The sequence below is a fragment of the Nerophis lumbriciformis genome, linkage group LG32 (genome assembly GCF_033978685.3).
Source record: "Nerophis lumbriciformis linkage group LG32, RoL_Nlum_v2.1, whole genome shotgun sequence".
Lineage (NCBI taxonomy): Eukaryota > Metazoa > Chordata > Actinopteri > Syngnathiformes > Syngnathidae > Nerophis > Nerophis lumbriciformis.
The window spans coordinates 24271072-24290532 of record NC_084579.2 but is presented as its reverse complement, the minus strand read 5'-3'; the positions used below and the strand labels follow the sequence as shown (position 1 = coordinate 24290532).

At 40.3% G+C, this 19461-nt stretch overlaps 1 protein-coding gene across 7 annotated transcripts in view; it reads left to right on the top strand.

The window, feature by feature from the left end:
• ank1b (ankyrin 1, erythrocytic b) overlaps positions 1–19461 on the top strand; it is a 302181-nt gene that overhangs the window by 212745 nt on the left and 69975 nt on the right. For all 7 annotated transcript variants that reach the window (XM_061927319.1, XM_061927314.1, XM_061927317.1 and 4 more), the window contains exons 27-33: positions 3473–3627; positions 3875–4086; positions 9227–9431; positions 9575–9671; positions 9763–9991; positions 10087–10215; positions 18385–18504. In XM_061927319.1, the coding sequence (XP_061783303.1) occupies positions 3473–3627; positions 3875–4086; positions 9227–9431; positions 9575–9671; positions 9763–9991; positions 10087–10215; positions 18385–18504 (1147 nt within the window). The remainder of the gene's footprint in view (positions 1–3472; positions 3628–3874; positions 4087–9226; positions 9432–9574; positions 9672–9762; positions 9992–10086; positions 10216–18384; positions 18505–19461) is intronic.

Sequence of the window (19461 nt, the reverse complement as noted above, 5' to 3'; positions counted from 1 at the left end):
TTTTTCAAAATATTCTAATTTACTGGCTTTTACCTGTATATGTATGTACTAGATATGAATATATATGTATATATATATATATATATATATATATATATATATATATATATATATATATATATATATATATATATATATGTATATACTATATATATATATATGTATATACTATATATACATATGTATATATTACGGCTGCAACTAACGATTAATGTGATAATCGATTAATCTGTCGATTATTACTTCGATTAATAATCGGATAAAAGAGACAAACTACATTTTCCAGTATTTATTTAAAAAAAACAGCATACTGGCACCATACTTATTTTGATTATTGTTTCTCAGCTGTTTGTACATCTTGCAGTTTATAAATAAAGGTTTATAAAAAAAAATTAAAAATTACAAAAAAAATTACAAAAAAAAATTTGCCTCTGCGCATAGCATAGATCCAACGAATCAATGACTAAATTAACTATTTTTATAATCGAATTTAATTGATTAGTTGTTGCAGCCCTAGTATATATATATATATATATTTTATATATATATATATATATATATATATATATATATATATATATATATATATATATATATATATATATATACTGTATATATATACATATATATATACATTTTCTTTGCAGGTGGCACAAAATTCAGTGGAATTGCCTCCATCTTATCATTTAAATTGCAAATTAATGCAGTCATTTATCAAATTAAACCAGGGAAAAATGCTTGTTATGCACGTTCAGCTATTTTAAATATTAACAAATGAATGATGCCATACAGCTTGGGCCTGATCTACTACAGGTTTGCGTGTATTAAAGCACGGGCAAAAGTGATAGCGTGCGCGAAGCTGATCTGGGAAGATTGCATTTCTTAAATGATCAAAATAGAGAGTGCAATCCATTTACCGAGTTTGTCTTCATGAATATGCAAAATATATGGTAATTATTAGAACACCAGCAATACTGGGAGAAGGAGATGCAATTATAATCATTTAGCACTCCCAAAGTGATTTATCAAGACCAAAACTGTTCTGCAGCTTCTGTTTTGCGTTCCTATTTAGCACATCTGAAAAGTTCATCACTCGACTGCGGATGTTGTGGATCGGTGGAGGGAATACTTCGAAGACCTCCTCAATCCCACCAACACGTCTTCCTATAAGGAAGCAGTGCCTGGAGAGTCTGTGGTGGGCTCTCCTATTTCTGGGGCTGAGGTTGCTGAGGTAGTTAAAAAGCTCCTCGGTGGCAAGGCCCCGGGGGTAGATGAGATCCGCCCGGAGTTTCTTAAGGCTCTGGATGCTGTGGGGCTGTCTTGGTTGACAATACTCTGCAGCATCGCGTGGACATCGGGGGCGGTACCTCTGGATTGGCAGACCGGGGTGGTGGTTCCTCTCTTTAAGAAGAGGAACCGGAGTGTGTGTTCTAACTATCGTGGGATCACACTCCTCAGCCTTCCCGGTAAGGTCTATTCAGGTGTACTGGAGAGGAGGCTACGCCGGATAGTCGAACCTCGGATTCAGGAGGAACAGTGTGGTTTTCGTCCTGGTCGTGGAACTGTGGACCAGCTCTATACTCTCGGCAGGATCCTTGAGGGTGCATGGGAGTTTGCCCAACCAGTCTACATGTGTTTTGTGGACTTGGAGAAGGCATTCGACCGTGTCCCTCGGGAAGTCCTGTGAGGAGTGCTCAGAGAGTATGGGGTATCGGACTGTCTGATTGTGGCAGTCCGCTCCCTGTATGATCAGTGCCAGAGCTTGGTCCGCATTGCCGGCAGTAAGTCGGACACGTTTCCAGTGTGGGTTGGACTGCGCCAAGGCTGCCCTTTGTCACTGATTCTGTTCATAACTTTTATGGACAGAATTTCTAGGCGCAGTCAAGGCGTTGAGGGGATCTGGTTTGGTGGATGCAGGATTAGGTCTCTGCTTTTTGCAGATGATGTGGTCCTGATGGCTTCATCTGGCCAGGATCTGCAGTTCTCACTGGATCGGTTCGCAGCTGAGTGTGAAGCGGCTGGGATGAGAATCAGCACCTCCAAGTCCGAGTCCATGGTTCTCGCCCGGAAAAGGGTGGAGTGCCATTTCCGGGTTGGGGAGGAGATCTTGCCCCAAGTGGAGGAGTTCAAGTACCTCGGAGTCTTGTTCACGAGTGAGAGAAGAGTGGATCATGAGATCGACAGGCGGATCGGTGCGGCGTCTTCAGTAATGCGGACGCTGTATCGATCCGTTGTGGTGAAGAAGGAGCTGAGCCGAAAGGCAAAGCTCTCAATTTACCGGTCGATCTACGTTCCCATCCTCACCTATGGTCATGAGCTTTGGGTTATGATCGAAAGGACAAGATCACGGGTACAAGCGGCCGAAATGAGTTTCCTCCGCCGGGTGGCGGGGCTCTCCCTTAGAGATAGGGTGAGAAGCTCTGCCATCCGGGGGGAGCTCAAAGTAAAGCCGCTGCTCCTCCACATCGAGAGGAGTCAGATGAGGTGGTTCGGGCATCTGGTCAGGATGCCACCCGAACGTCTCTCTTTGTAGGTGTTTAGGGCACGTCCGACCGGTAGGAGGCCGCGGGGAAGACCCAGGACACGTTGGGAAGACTATGTCTCCCGGCTGGCCTGGGAACGCCTCAGGGTCCCACAGGAAGAGCTGGACGAAGTGGCTGGGGAGAGGGAAGTCTGGGCTTCCCTGCTTAGGCTGCTGCCCCCGCGACCCGACCTCGGATAAGCGGAAGAAGATGGATGGATGGATGGATGGAAAGTTCATGCAAACTGGCACAGTCAAGAACAAAATGCTGTGAAATAGGAGGCAATGACGTTTCAAAGACGGACGATTGAGAGAGAGAATATTCCATCTGTATGTGTGTCAACATAATTGGACTGTCAGAAATAAAAATATTAGACATATCATTGATTCAGCAATGACAATTTATAATTTAACAGCTGCTGGATGACTTAAGGGGCTGATTAAAATGATTAGTTTTTATGTCTGTTGGTGTTTTTTTTTTAATTGGTGCTAGTTTTTTTCATATAGGAGCTATATTATTACAATATATCTCCTATATGGAAAATAAATATTTCAATATGTATTTTCTTGCGTATGGATAATTCCAGACGCACCATCACAATGATAGCAGCACCTCATATAGTTTAAGAATAGGTTCAGTTGATCACACTTCTATATTGCCCAGAAAAGGTGGTACATACTGTATTATTTTTGTGTGCTGCATGTCAACAACATGACGAAACGCCACAAGTGTCTCCAAAACCTCATTTCAACGTTTGCACTTGTTATCAATAGTACACGCAGTCTTGGTAGATCATCAGCCTCATGCCCATGAATAATACACACACTTTTTTAGTTTACACATGCTTTTTAGCACTTATTTGGATATTAGTATATCATGCCCTATGTGTTTAGTACACTCACTCAATTCCCATTTTTATGTCGATGATGATTATTATTACTGTTCTACAGGCCAGTTATAGTGGAGATCCCTCATTTCGCCTCACTTGCTCGGGGGGACCGAGAGCTTGTGGTCCTTCGTAGTGAGAACGGCTCAGTTTGGAAAGAACACCGGAATCGCTATGGCGACGAAGTGCTGGAAACTATTCTGAATGGCATGGATGAAGGTAAGGATGATGACGGCGTCCACTTGGAGAAGACTCGGCCGAAATCCTGACTGATGGTGTGACACATTCAAACCTTATTTTTATTTTTATTATTTTTATTTTTTTAACACATGTGCACCTTCTTTCACCTCACTTTGAATGAACATAAATTATGCATTGTTAACTTCAATTATATCCATTCCGTGGCCTGCAATCCCTTTATACCCCATTCATACATTGTCTATTTGTTATATGTTTGTATCTGTAGAGCTAGAAAGTCAAGAGGAGTTGGAAAAGAAGAGAATCCGTCGGATCATCTCCACCGACTTCCCCTTGTACTTTGCTGTGGTTTCACGAATTCAGCAAGAGAGCGATCTGATTGGTCCAGAGGGCGGGAGGTTGACCGGTAAACTTGTACCCCACGTTGAGGCCATTTTCCCAGAGACAGCTGTAACCAAAAGAGTGAGACTGGGCCTACAGGTATGGAGAGTCTTGATAATGAAGACCAACTTGAACTAAGCAAACACTCATGCCGACAACGTTTTATCACTTTATGCTTTTCAATGATTGACATACGATGACGATGACATGTTCTGTTTAATCGTTTCACTCTGCATTTGTTGCATTGTCTGTCACCAAACAGAGGCTTTTTCTGAAAATTGCATGTGAATGAAAATTTCCGTATGCTGCTCTGTTTATGGGGTTTTTTTTCCTTTTATTCAGTCATTCTTCACTACTCAGTTGCCTGATTTAAGTTGTGAGCCACACTGACCGAGCTGATACACTGACCTGAGTTGGGTCAGATGTGACATGTAAATTGGTTGCATGTGTGAGTATGCTTGGGATTTTGATTGGTTTTCTTGCAGAAATGTATTTTGATATTATTGTTGACATTGCTTCCACTTAAAGTATCCTACTAACATAAGTATACCCTTCACATTTCAGCAACCATATCATTATATATTCTCAAAGGACAATAAAATAGAACCGCTGTGTAACTTAGTCGTCAGTGTTCAGCTTGGAAAACCGTATATATTCAATCAATCAATCAATCAATGTTTATTTGTATAGCCCTAAATCACAAGTGTCTCAAAGGGCTGCACAAGCCACAACGAAATCCGCGGTACAGAGCCCACATAAGGGCAAGGAAAAACTCACAACCTCAATGGGTCGTCGATGTGAATGACTATGAGAAACCTTGTAGAGGACCGCATATGTGGGTGACCCCCCCCCCCCCCCCCCCCCACTAGGGGAGACCGGATGCAATGGACGTCGAGTGGGTCTGACATAATATTGTGAAAGTCCAGTCCATAGTAGATCTAACATAATAGTGAGAGTCCAGTCCATAGTGGGGCCAGCAGGAGACCATATTAACACATATCCACAGGAAATAAGTCAATACACAGCCATAACTGTTTGAATAAATGGCAACACAAATGAGTCCACCTTTGTGTACAAAGTGTGAATTTTTAGGTGACCATTGTTCGGATCTCTCCTTTTAAGGGGTGAAGTTCCCCCAGGTTCTTTTGTTCTTATGTCTTGTCTGAATAAGGCGAGGAGACTAAAATTGAAGATTAACAATTTATTCTACAAAGGGAGTAAGTATAAATAGTAGCAATACCAGCGCTGGAGAGACAATCGTGCTCTACAAAATATGGTGTGTTCTCTCTTGATTGTCCCTCTGCTCACGTGCTTTTGTATCCTCCTTGCACAGTATATCGCTGATTTGTTGTGACCCTACACTTCAGGGCGCAGCCTTCCGTCTTCAGGTTAAAGTCTCCTAAAGATCCCTAAAACTCATTTTAAAACCTTGGTAGACTTGGCATTTGATTGAATTATTTATTTCAAACCTGCACAGTACAACACACACTTTTTTTTTTTAAACATTTTGGCAGGGACATTTATGCAAGGCTTGAAAAGGGGTTGGATGAAGCAAATGCTTATAATATCCCAACCCCTCTCACTCATTCCACATTTAACATAAACAATATAATACAAGAACAATACTATACAAACAAAAACAAGAAAAGCTCCTGTACACTAACAATACAATAGTACCACTGTTACTATAAAACAAGACAAGACGAGACAAACACACACACACACACACACACACACACACACACACACACACACACACACACACACACACACACACACACACACACACACACATACACACACACACAGGCCCAAACACTCTCTGACCATACACCTCTCTCCCATCGCTCTGTGCTTAGGGCATCACTCTCTTTCCTCCTCGTACTTCTTCAGTACTTCTTTTTTAAACAGTCTTTTAAATGTAATCATGTTAGAACAGGTTTGGCTGTAGCCCCCAGACTCTGGAATGACTTGCACCGGTTTTTCACGGGACACATACAATTATGTGAGTTTGACCACTGTGCTCTAAAATACAAATTATATTTCTAAAAAACTGTTTCTATAGAATACTGTACTTGTCTTACAAATAGTTACTGAAATGCAGTGTTGGGTTAATTACTGAAAAGCAGTAACTAGTAACAGTTACTAGTTACTTAATTTAAAAAGTAGCTCAGTTACTAACTCAGTTACTTACACCAAAAAGTAATGCGTTACTGTGAAAAGTAACTATTTAGTTACTTCTTTTTTTCTTCTTCTTTTTTTTTTAAAGCTCCCATTAATGCCCTTTTAGCCTTCATTTCAGTACTGTTATTGCACTGGAGAATAATACAATCTGTTGATCAACTTGACATGCATTTGCATCACTGAACTCTGCTAAGCAATGTGGTCTACATACAACACACAAAGACAAAGATATGTTACAAAGGCCAATTTGTTTCTGGCCAGAACAAATTGACAATACTATTTTAAATAGCTGCAACATAACGTACATAAGTAACAAACAGCATAATAACAGCATAGATCTAAACCAAGAAAGGCACACACTACATACACAAAGCCTAACCAGGCATTTTCTTCCTCAAGTAATTCTGATACAAAATCATGTCTGAAGCCCGGAACACTACACATTTCCCCAGTTTTAGTTTAGAGATAAGGAAAGATTGGTCTGGCCCACTAGGATCCCTCTTTATGTTTGTGAACTTTATAAATGATAAATGATAAATGGGTTGTACTTGTATAGCGCTTTTCTACCTTCAAGGTACTCAAAGCGCTTTGACACTACTTCCACATTTACCCATTCACACACACATTCACACACTGATGGCGGGAGCTGCCATGCAAGGCGCTAACCAGCAGCCATCAGGAGCAAGGGTGAAGTGTCTTGCTCAGGACACAACGGACATGACGAGGTTGGTACTAGGTGGGGATTGAACCAGGGACCCTCGGGTTGCGCACGGCCACTCTCTCACTGCGCCACGCCGTCCCTTAAGTCTATACATTTAGAGTGATGTGATAATTAAACACTCTAGAAGTCTAGAATGAAAGAGTATATAAGAGAATTGACAGCAACGTTCCCTCTCAGGAGCGCGCCTGTGCAATTGAGCACTGCTCAAGCGTCCTCTGCGCACGGCAAATCTATGCCACGCACAAAATCAAAAAAAAAATAAGCCCATAACAATTTTCGACACGACACGGACACGACAGAGAAAACCGTTTTTGTCATCATTGTTCAAATATTGTAACGTTTGTCGAGACACTTTGAGGACATGAATTCCATCCATCACTTTACTGAGCAAAACTCTTTGTCGGCCATAAACACATCACCAAAACATTAGTAAAAAAAATTATATCTAACAAAAGTGGTCATTTTCTGCAGTACAAACCAGACCAAAAGCAACTTTGTTATATTAACAGCAGCCGCTCGCTCTTTCTCACGTGCGCCAACACTTGCACATATGGCACTTAGCCAGTGATGCGTTTACAGCCACACAAAAAGTCGGACAACTCCAACACCACACATAAAGTGTAATTCCAGGTCGTTACACTATGATTTACCAATCAAATGTGTGCTTATTCTAGTGTCATTTATTAGGAATCTTAATTTATAAATATTAATCATTAAATGCTGTTAGTATATTAAATAAATACTAATAAAAATATATTTTTTACAAACAGGAAGTTGCAGGAATGTACACATGATCCCCTGCTTACATCTCATTGTGCAACATGTGAATGTTTTAATGGGAACTAAATGCAATGTCTGAAAGGGGTACAAATTATTTCCAAAGCAGGACCTCCACCCAGACAAACAATACACGTACACAGTTCATGAAAAACAATATATGTTGTTATTGTCATTGTAAGCGGGCCTAAACACTTATATTATAAATAAATGATAAATGGGTTATACTTGTATAGCGCTTTTCTACCTTCAAGGTACTCAAAGCGCTTTGACAGTATTACCACATTCACCCATTCACACACACATTCACACACTGATGGCGGGAGCTGCCATGCAAGGCGCTAACCAGCAGCCATCAGGAGCAAGGGGTGAAGTGTCTTGCCCAAGGACACAACGGACGTGACTAGGATGGTAGAAGGTGGGGATTGAACCCCATTAACCAGCAACACTCCGATTGCTGGCACGGCCACTCTACCAACTTCGCCAAGCCGTCCCATTAGAAATGGAAATGACTGCTGTCATTTGATTCTAATAATAAGAGAATGTTGTCTGTCTATCTGTGTTGGCCCTGTGATGAGGTGGGGACTTGTCCAGGGTGTACCCTGCCTTCCGCCCGAATGCAGCTGAGATAGGCTCCAGCGACCCCGAAAAGGACAAGCGGTAGAAAATGGATGGATGGATGGAGATGGAACTTGTTATTTAGTCAAGTTTGGGACAGGTGTGCTGCTGGTGTAGCCACAGTGTGCACGTGTGATGTTGCTCACATGGGCTCCACTGAATGCTCAGGGACTTTTTGCCTTTGCTCACACACATGAATAATTAGAGGGAACATTGATTGACAGAGTGTGTGTACCTTCAGCGGTGAATGATGAGCAGAGGCAGACTTAATCCTTAAGTGGTGGTGGTGGAGGTGAAGTGTCATTGGAGTCTCTATTTCTCTTTACTAGCTTCGTCGAAGCATGTTGCTTATGTAGCTTGTTTCAGCAGATTTGAATTGCTGTTTTGGGCAGTAGATGGGATCTTTGATCCAAAGCACAATTTACATTTAACTAAAATGTTCTTTTCTTTGTGCTCGACAAAAGAAAAGTAGTGAAAATATCTCCATGTTAGCAAACTCGACTTCTGGCTCCGCCATGATCAGACACGCCCCCCTCCCCACACTCACACCCACACTCACACACACCCACACAGAGCGCATGTCTCTCTTCTCCGGCTTGTGACACAAGAAGAATCAGAACGATGACACAGCAACACTTTATACTACATAAAAAGTAACGTAGAATAACGCAGTAACGCATCATGTAGTAACGGTAACTGAGTTACTGAATATAAAAAATAACGCGTTAGATTACTAGTTACCGCCGAAGCTAACGGCGTTACAGTAACGCGTTACTTTGTAACGCGTTAGTCCCAACACTGCTGAAATGTGAGGAGTGCACTCCCCTTTGTCAAATACTGTGTGTCATATTTTGGGGGTTTTAAGCGTCATACACACTTGCGATTGTTTTCAACAAGCTTTTATTCTGTCTTTTCCCACTTGTCCTCTTTTCCTCTTAGGCCCAGCCTATCCCTGATGAGCTGCTGACTCGACAACTTGGCAACCAGGCGACCTTCAGCCCGGTGGTCACCATCGAACCACGTCGACGCAAATTCCACCGTCCAATCGGACTCCGCATCCCGCTTCCACCGTCCTGGCGGGAGAGCCCTCGCGATGCTGGGGAGGGCGACACCACAAGCCTGCGTCTCCTCTGCAGTGTCATTGGTACTGTATTGTTGACCAAGTACATTCTTATTAGGGGTGACATTGGAATGGCACAGCCTTTTCTTAGCTCTTGTAGTAGCTGATAAAATGTGCAGTAAAGGTGTGAAGGGAATGAATGACGCTGTGTGATTGTCACGTCTCAGGTGGGACAGCACCTGCTCAGTGGGAGGACATTACTGGAACCACCAAGCTGATGTATGCAAACAGCTGTGCCAACTTCACCACCAATGTCTCTGCAAGGTGAGCTCATAATCCGTACATGCACGTTGAGACAAAGCTACTTCCTTCTTTCCCACTATGGACTTTTTTTTCTTTTTCTTTTTTACCAAAGATTTTGGCTAGCAGATTGTCCCCGTACTGCAGAGGCTGTGACCTTTGCCAATCTGCTATACCGTGAGCTCATGGCAGTACCTTATATGGCTAAGTTTGTCATATTTGCAAAGATGAATGAAACACGGGAAGGACGGTTACGTTGTTACTGCATGACAGATGACAAGATGGACAAGACGTTGGAGTTGCATGAAAACTTCACTGAAGTCGCACGTAGTCGAGACATTGAGGTCAGGATGGACATCATTCAACAAAATCAAGTTGCACAACTGTACTTGCAGTAGGATCTCTGCTTATACTTTTACCTTTTTTTTTATTGTATTAGCTGATGGAGGGCATGCCGCTGCACCTGGAGTGTTCTGGGAACCTGGTACCAATCAGGAAGGCCACGCAGCAGCCTCGCAGCTTCAGCTTCCAGGCCTTCAGAGATAACAGGCTGCCTGTTTCTGTCAAGGTCTGTCTGTGTCCGTCTGTCTATGCACTTGTATCGTTACGGTGTGTTATTGTTGTACTATGGTCGCTGTTTGTTCACTTGTTGTTGTTCACCGAGTCAGTTCTCTTGCTGAACACCTGCTGACACCCCAAAAAACACTGCTGGTGTTTGTGTGTCTTTTTGCTGTCAAAACTTTAGCACAGTAGTCCTACCAGCCCTTTGTGTATGTGTGTAAAAATGTTTGCCTTGTTCCAAACGAGCCGTTTGGAATTTGAGTCATCTAAAGTTGTAGTCAGAAAGTTCCCTTCTTTTTCTCTATCATCGTAAATTCTCCGTTGTTGCCATTTCTAAAAAAAAAAGTAGTGTATAGTTCTAACCTATCTGTCGACTCGATATGGAAGTGCTAAAAACTACGACATGGCTTTGAAATCAGGAGTCAAGGTGACAAGCAGATATGTCAGTATTTGTTTTTATTCTAACAATTTATGTTTGGATCATACAATAGTACAATCATTGTTGCATGATCAGATTATAATACAGTTCAAAACATATGCAATTGCATGCAGTACATGAAATGTTCATGTCAAAATTGGAAGAACGAATACACTTAGTAAGAAATATGACGTATTTTATTGGCACATATTATTTCAAGAGCTTCATAGGCCACATAAAATAATGTGAAGGGCCAGATGTGAGTTTGACACCTGTAATTGATTTTATATATATATATATATGCACCGGTTTTTCACGGGACACATACAATTATGTGAGTTTGACCACTGTGCTCTAAAATACAAATTATATTTCTAAAAAACTGTTTCTATATATATATATATATATATATATATATATGTCAAATTTTTGAAATACTTAATCACGATTAATCGCAGTTGTTCATAGTTAACCCAAAATTAATCGCAGATAGATATAATTTTTCATCATGAAACAATCTACCCTTGACAGATCATTTTCAGGTTTTTATTACCATGACAATGAAAATTTGTTTGCTTAAATGTAATGTATTTTAAACATTATCCCTCCATCCATTTTCTTCCACTCAACACAAAAAGGACATAAACACACTTTTAATGACAATTAAAACATATTTTTGAGCTGTATTGGTGTCTTGCCAGATTTTGTATTTTGTAGGAAGTGGAGGCGCTACACTTCCATATTTAGATACCAGTTTCAGACATTGATATCACAAAATGTGGATTATTACAATCAAGGTTTGATTATCAAAGATTTTTGATAATATAATTTGTGATATTTCTAACTGAATAAATGCTCCTGATATTCTGTACATTACATGTTGTACAAGTTAATAATATTCATATCTCGGCATGGCAATGTTTTAACCTTCTCTAATTATAAATAAATGTAATAGTCAGCCTGGTAAATATTCCTTAATTAAGAACTATCAGCCAGAACACTTTATAAAATAATCTACACTTTATTTCAATCGGACAGAAAATGTCCTATTCTTATTCCTTAATTGATGTACTAGCATTCATTAGATAGAAATATCACATTACGTTACAAACCATATTTGACAAAGCATGACCGTAACGTAAGAGACTTTTTCAAATTGTTATGTAGTTAGACCAGATGTAACGCGTAGCACTGTTATTGTGAAGCCGAAAGTGTGTGATTAGCAGTGTTGGGTTGGTTACTGAAAAACAGTAACTAGTTACAGTTACTAGTTACTTTATTTCAAAAGTAACTCAGTTACTAACTCAGTTACTTACACCAAAAAGTAATGCGTTACTGTGAAAAGTAACTATTTAGTTACTTCTTCTACTTCTTTTTTTTTAAAGCTCCCATTAATGCCCTTTTAGCCTTCATTTTAGTACTGTTATTGCACTGGAGAATAATACAATCTGTTGATCAACTTGACATACATTTGCATCACTGAACTCTGCTAAGCAATGTGCTCTACATACAACACACAAAGACAAAGATATGTTTCAAAGGGCCAATTTATTTCAGGCCAGAACAAATTGACAAAACTATTTTAAATAGCTGCAACATAACATACATAAGTAACAAACAGCATAATAACACTAACACTAACACTAACCACGTTAAACCCAGATTCCGAACTAATAAAGGTCTTAACGCATTCTCTTTCTATGCCACTTCAATATGGAATGCACTCCCAACAGGTGTAAAAGAAAGGGCATCTCTATCCTCCTTCAAAACCGCACTAAAAGAACATCTCCAGGCAACTACAACCCTAAACTAACACCCTCCCTTCCACATAATACCTCTTCGGATTGTAAATAATCAAATGTAGACACTTTTTCTTATACTTTCTGATCTCTCTCTCTGTGTCCACTACTTGCTGTACATATCCTACCAAGTCAGTCCTACACTGTTTCAATGTCCATTTCTCTGATGATGCAATTGATGACTGAAGTGTTGATACCAACCAAACCTAACCCCCCCCCCCCCCTTTCCCCTCCATATCCCACACCCCGGATTGTAAATAATGTAAATAATTAAATGTATATACCCTGATGATTATCTTGTGTGATGACTGTATTATGATGTTAGTATATATTTGATAGTATATATCTGTATCTGGACCCCGACTTAAACAAGTTAAAAAACGTATTTGGGTGTTACCATTTAGTGGTCAATTGTACGGAATATGTACTGTACTGTGCAATCTACTAATAAAAGTTTCAATCAATCAATCAATCAATCAACAACATAGCTGTAAAGCTGGCTTCACCTAAGGAAGGCACACGTGACATACACAGAGCCTAACCAGGCAGATTTGAATTGTTGTTTTGGGCAGTAGACGGGATCTTTGATCCAAGACACAACTTACATTTAACTAAAATGTTCTTTTCTTTGTGCTCGACAAAAGAAAAGAAGTGAGAATATCTCATACTTGCCAAACAAACAAACAACCATTCTCCAAATGTCTGCCGATTTCCAGCCGGACTTAAGGCACGCCCCCTCCCGGTCTGTGCGGATCTGAGTGGGGACAGCCTGTCGTCACGTCCGCTTGGCCAACCAAAAAGTAACCACAGAACACTATACCGTATAGGCGTATAGTAGAGATGCGCGGTTTGCGGGCACAACCGCGGAGTCCGCGGATTATCCGCGGATCGGACGGATGAAATTTAAAAAAATACGATTTTATCCGCGCGCGGGTCGGGTCGGGCGGATTAATTAGATTTTTTTTTTTTTTTTTTTTTTTTTTGCGGGTGGCAGTTAAACCAATTCGGAAATATATATACATAGTTAAATGTTGTTACCCACATACGAAAAACGAGCAGGCACCTGCTGCGTATGCCACAACAGAAGAAAAAAAAAGAAAAGAGATGGACACTTTTACGGAGCGGAGAAGGGACGCCTCGCCGGGGTCCGGGACCGAGGCCCCTTCCCCCGAGAGGGCCCCACCGGGAGCCGTAGCTGAGGCGATCCGCGAGAAGGGCCCGACGCACGTCCAGGGTCACTACCGCGCCCACCGCACCAACACCCCGCCTCGTCCGCCTTCGCCGCGGCCGGCGTCACGCGCAGCAGGTAAGCAGCTTACCTGCCCGCCACCCCCGTGGCTGAGGGCTCGTAACATGGGTCACTCCGCGCGCTCCGCCCGCGCAGCTTACCTGCCCGCCACCCCTGTTGCCGGGGGCGCGTAACAGGGGTCACTCCGCGCGCAGTGCGCTCACGAAAGGGGTGGGGCTCACCCTGGTTGATATAGAGAGCAGGACGGTGGCCATGGAAGTCGGAACCCGCTAAGGAGTGTGTAACAACCCACCTGCCGAATCAACTAGCCCTGAAAATGGATGGCGCTGGAGCGTGGGCCCATACCTGGCCGTCGCCGGCAGCGAGACGCGCTTGGAGGTGCGCTCAGCGCGGCTCCCATTTGATTGCGCACTGGTGTGCGTCTGGGTCGTGACAGCGTGGCACGCGAAAGTCTGTGCTGCATTGGATCAGTCTCCTTTCTTTAACAGGCAAAAGCTTTATAACCTCACCATACCTGCCAACTTTTGAAATCAGAAAAACCTAGTAGCCAGGGTCCAAGGGCCGCAGGCCCCGGTAGGTCCAGGACAAAGTCCTGGTGGAGGGTTCAGGGCTTCGCCCCCCGACGCAAAATGATTATTAGCATTCAGACAGGTTAAAATGTTGCTAAAACCATCACTTTTCTATCAGTCACAGTGACTTTTCAAAACAAAAATATTAATCAAAAATCATATGGGTTGATTGGCATGTTTATTCTGTAAGCTAACTTCAATAGTTTGAAATTATTTTGACAGTTAATGCCAGTTATCCTGTCAACCTTTCACAAGACTTCAATTTGTTAATAGAAAGTATAAACAGTATAAACACTTTTTACAGTAAACAAATGGTAAAACAGTACTAAACAATTCCATTTAAAAAAAAATTGGTGTCATTATTAACTTTCTGTCCAAGCTTGTATAATCTACTGCCTTGTTCAATTGTAAAAAATATTCTGTGCCTAAAATTCAAATTTCTATCACAATTATCATACTGTAAACATGGTAAGCTAACTTCATTAAAATTAATAGTCCTGTCAATAGCATGGAATTACAATTCAAATGTAGTTTTTTTGTAAGCCTTTCAAAAGAATTCAAAATATGAAAAATTAATGAAAATTAATTTAAGCCATCAGACACTTGAAAAGTGGCACATCACATCTCTAATGTAATCATTTGAACTTTTCAACAGAAAGAGCACTGCAAAAATATTAAGGACATACTTCTGTATTTTGGTAGTTATGCTGTCAACATTTAACAAGATTTCTTCAACTTGGACTTGAAAGCATAAATAGTATAAACACTTTTAACAGTATGTCGTGCTGTGAAATACAGCTGACAGGATTGCGCACCAAATACGAAGCAAGGCCAAAGCGCATGCGGTGCAGGAGAACAAAGGACTTCTTTCATTTAAGGTTTGTGATAAACCATCAAACTCATTCGTTAAAAGGACTCTATAGTAATATAAAGCGAATTTTTCTGGACATTATCATGCAAGAAAAGTTTATTTTTGGGACCGCGATCACCGCGTAATGATTTTTAAAGGTTGCATTACAAACATTTAACTGTCCCATGTGATCAGCCAGTGCGATTGGAAGTCCATGCTCAATTATTGCCTCCGTAAATAAAACTTCGGCATTTATCACATCCAAAGAATCTGTTTGGGCGACGAAAAACGTTGAAAGTTTTCCACTTGTATCGCTAGCAACGGCATTAGACTTGTGTTTTTTTGTCCCAAAGTGGTCTTTTACATCGCTAATTCCTCCGTGTCCGATCGAAAAATCTTGTCTGCACAAGGTGCAATTCGCATAGTTTTCACCCTTTTTTTTTTTTTAAATTAATTAACCGTATTTTTTATCACTGCAACCGTAACCGGAATAGGTTGATGAAAACCGTACGAATTACGGGAAAACCGGAGTAGTTGGCAGGTGCCTCACTAATGCCTTGCATCGTCTATATTAGATATAACGGGCGGGTGCGGGCGGATGGCGGGCGGGTGCAGTTCTGATCAAACGTTACATCGGGTGGATGGCGGATGGTTGACGACTTTCTGATGCGGTTGCGGATGAAATATTTGCCTATCCGCGCATCTCTAGCGTATAGTGTTCTGTGGTTACTTTTTTGTTGGCCAACGGTTGTATTGCGCACCCCCCTCCCCTCCCCTCCCCTCCCCTCCCCTCCCCTCCCCTCCCCTCCCCTCCCCTCTCCTCCCCTCCCCTCTCCTCCCCTCCCCTTCCCACACTCAGACACACAGTCACACGCACACACAGAGAGCGCAGAGGAAGAATCAGAAGCACGTCTCTGCTTCACTGGAATAAAACACACTCAGATCCTCAGTTTCTAGCCGATACTACATAAAAAGTAACGTAAAATAACGCAGTAACGCATCATGTAGTAACGGTAACTGAGTTATTGAATATAAAAAAATAACGCGTTAGATTACTAGTTACCGCCGAAACTAACGGCGTTACAGTAACGCGTTACTTTGTAACGCGTTAGTCCCAACACTGGTGATTAGTTTAAGAAGGTGTCTGGACGGTAAGAAAGTATGTCTCGAGTCTCTAATGACTCTCGACTTCCTCTCTATCGTCTCTTATGTCATCTTACTAAAACAGTTACAGTAACAATCTACATGTTATATATATATATATATATATATATATAAATATATATGTATGTATGTATATATATATGTATGTATGTATGTATATATATATATATATATATGTATAAACATGAGGACTTTGAATATGACCAATATATGATCCTGTAACTACTTGGTATCGGATTGATACTCAAATTTGTGGTATCATCCAAAACTAATGTAAAGCATCCAAACAACAGAAGAATAAGTGATTATTCCATTTTAACAGAAGTGTAGATATAACATGTTAAAAAAGAAAGTAAGCAGATATTAGCAGTAAATGAACAAGTAAATTAATAATTCATTTTCTACGACTTGTCCTTAATAATGTTGACAAAATAATAGAATGATAAATGACACAATATGTTACTGCATATGTCAGCAGCTAAATTAGCAGCCTTTGTTTGCTTACTTACTACTAAAAGACAAGTTGTCTAGTATCTTCACTATTTTATTTAAGAACAAAATTGCAATAAGAAACATGTTTAATGTACCAAAAGACTTTTTGTTCAAAAATAAAGCCAATAATGCAATTTTTTGTGGTCCCCTTTATATAGTATCAAGTATCAACATATATTTTGGTGCTGGTACCAAAATATTGGTATCGGGACAACACTAGTATGTATATGTATATGACTTTTAAACGCACCATAATAATCCCCTCAATTCCCCCCAAAAACGGATTAACTCGCTGGAATATAAAGACAATATAACATACATCCATAAATGTGGATGCATATGCAAAAGTGCAATTTATTTATCTGTACAGTAATCTATTTATGTATATCTGCACCTTATTGCTCTTTTATCCTGCACTACAACAAAGTAAAGCAAGAAAATGTTGTTCTTATCTCTACTGTAAAGTTCAAATTTGAATGACAAAACAGACAAAGACAGAAATCTAAGTCTCAGTCTAAATGTATATATGTATGTGTATATGTACAGTATGTATGTATATGTGTATGCATGTATATGTATGTATATATGCATATGTGTATACGTATGTATATATACATATCTGTATATATATATATATATATATATATATATATATATATATATATATATATATATATATATATATATATATATATATATATATATATATATATATATACACACAATACAAATTTATTTATTCATTTTAGATATGGACACAGATATTATATAAAATACAAACACTGTTGTATGTAAGTGATGTCAGTGTTTTCATCCAATGTCTTCTTTTTTAATCATCACAATAGTAATTATTTTTACAAAGCTCAACTTAGCATTGTGTAAATCATTTTTTTTTGTCTTAGATGGATGTTAAAAAGTGTTGAATCCTAAAGTTTTGCATATAACTGTATATTTGACTGTCTAAAAGTGTTCCTTTGGCTGTGTGTTTGTCACCGCTTTGTGGCTCTCTTCTTCATAGTACTTACCTTTAACAGATCTGACAAAGATCTTTTTGTGACTATCTTGTGAACATATTTGTGTGTTTTCCTTTGTTTTTTCATTTTCCATGTGTGTTCATGTCAGTGTGAGACCGTACGACCATGCACCCACCAGATAATAGGAAGCTGACTGTACTTTTTCTGCCTGGCGACTCTCTCGCGAGAGCGTCCGCATGTCCTGTGACACCCTCACGTTCCTCGCCAGCCCTGCAATCTTGCGGCCTTGCCTGTCGTGTTTGTGTCTGTCTCACTGTCTCTCTTTCTCTCTCTGGCGGTCACTCTCTAACTGTCTGGTCTGACAGACGTCCAGGTAAAGTGCGCAGGTAAATCTCTCCCTCCCGCCTGCCTGTGGATTGCTTCCATCCTTGTTCCCCCTGCTTCTGGCCCCATGTTACTGCACCACATGCTTGTGACATTGTGGTGGATTCCAAGATTTGCCTTGATCGTGATTGTTTTCTCTTCTCCTTTCTCTTCTCTTGCTATTTATCTCTTATTCCTTTTACTCTACTTTTTTTCTCTCTGCTTTCTCATGTCATTCTTTCCTCTGCTGTCTTTCCTTCTCTTTCCACTTCTTCCTCTCCTGTTATATCTGTTTTAGGTCAGAGATAGTAACAAAGACGCCACAGGCTTTTTGTCCTTTCTGAGAAAGTGCACGAAATATGAGGATGCACAGCACGTGCTCTGTAACCTCAACATAGCCATGCCACCCTGTGTCAAGGTAACATCTACTTTCAATAAATGTATACAGTAGACGCCCGTCTATTTGCATTTCTGCATTCACTGCCCAACATATCTTACCTTGGCTTCATATTGCAAATAACAGTTTTTGTGGTGACTGAACAAAAAAAATGCTTTGATGGCACTGCATGCATCTGCAGAGAAAATAGTGCTGCAGCTATAAATCCAGCACAGGGCTCTATCTCAAAAAACACGCTGTCAATTCACTTAACATTTTCCAGCAGGAAGATGCTTTGACAGGACGTGATGTTGTGTAACAGCGTATTTTATAAGTTCAGTTGTCCATTGTTTATCGCTGTTAATTGGTCCCGGACATGACCGCTATAAATCGATTTCAGTGACGTAAGACTCATTAATTATAAATCTAATATTTTTATAGCTAGAGCATAAAAAACTTGTTTATGACTTTACGGGAGCCCTCTAGACATGAAATAGCACCTTTCAGTGACCTTTACACTCTTTTAATCCAATATCGTAATGCTGCCTGAGGCTTCGTCAATCAGTCACCACCATACTGAACAGCACACTCTCATTAGTTTGGTCTCCTCTAGTGGCCAATACTACTGTAGTACTGATATTTTTAGTTCATTTAGAAATGTTTATGCTTAAAAATGCTTACTTTAGTACCAAAAAATTGTGAATTATGTTTAAAAAAAAATTAAAATAATCTGTAATGTGTTGATGCCGCATTATATGGCGCCAGACGACTGTACAATACTATATACCAGTGGTCCCCAACCACCGAGCCGCGGCCCGATTTTTTTATTTATTAAATCAACATAAAAAACACAAGATACACTTACAATTAGTGCACCAACCCAAAAAACCTCCCTCCCCCATTTACACTCATTCACACTCATTCGCAGAAAAGGGTTGTTTGTTTCTGTTATTAATATTTCTGGTTCCTACATTATATATCAATATAGATCAATACAGT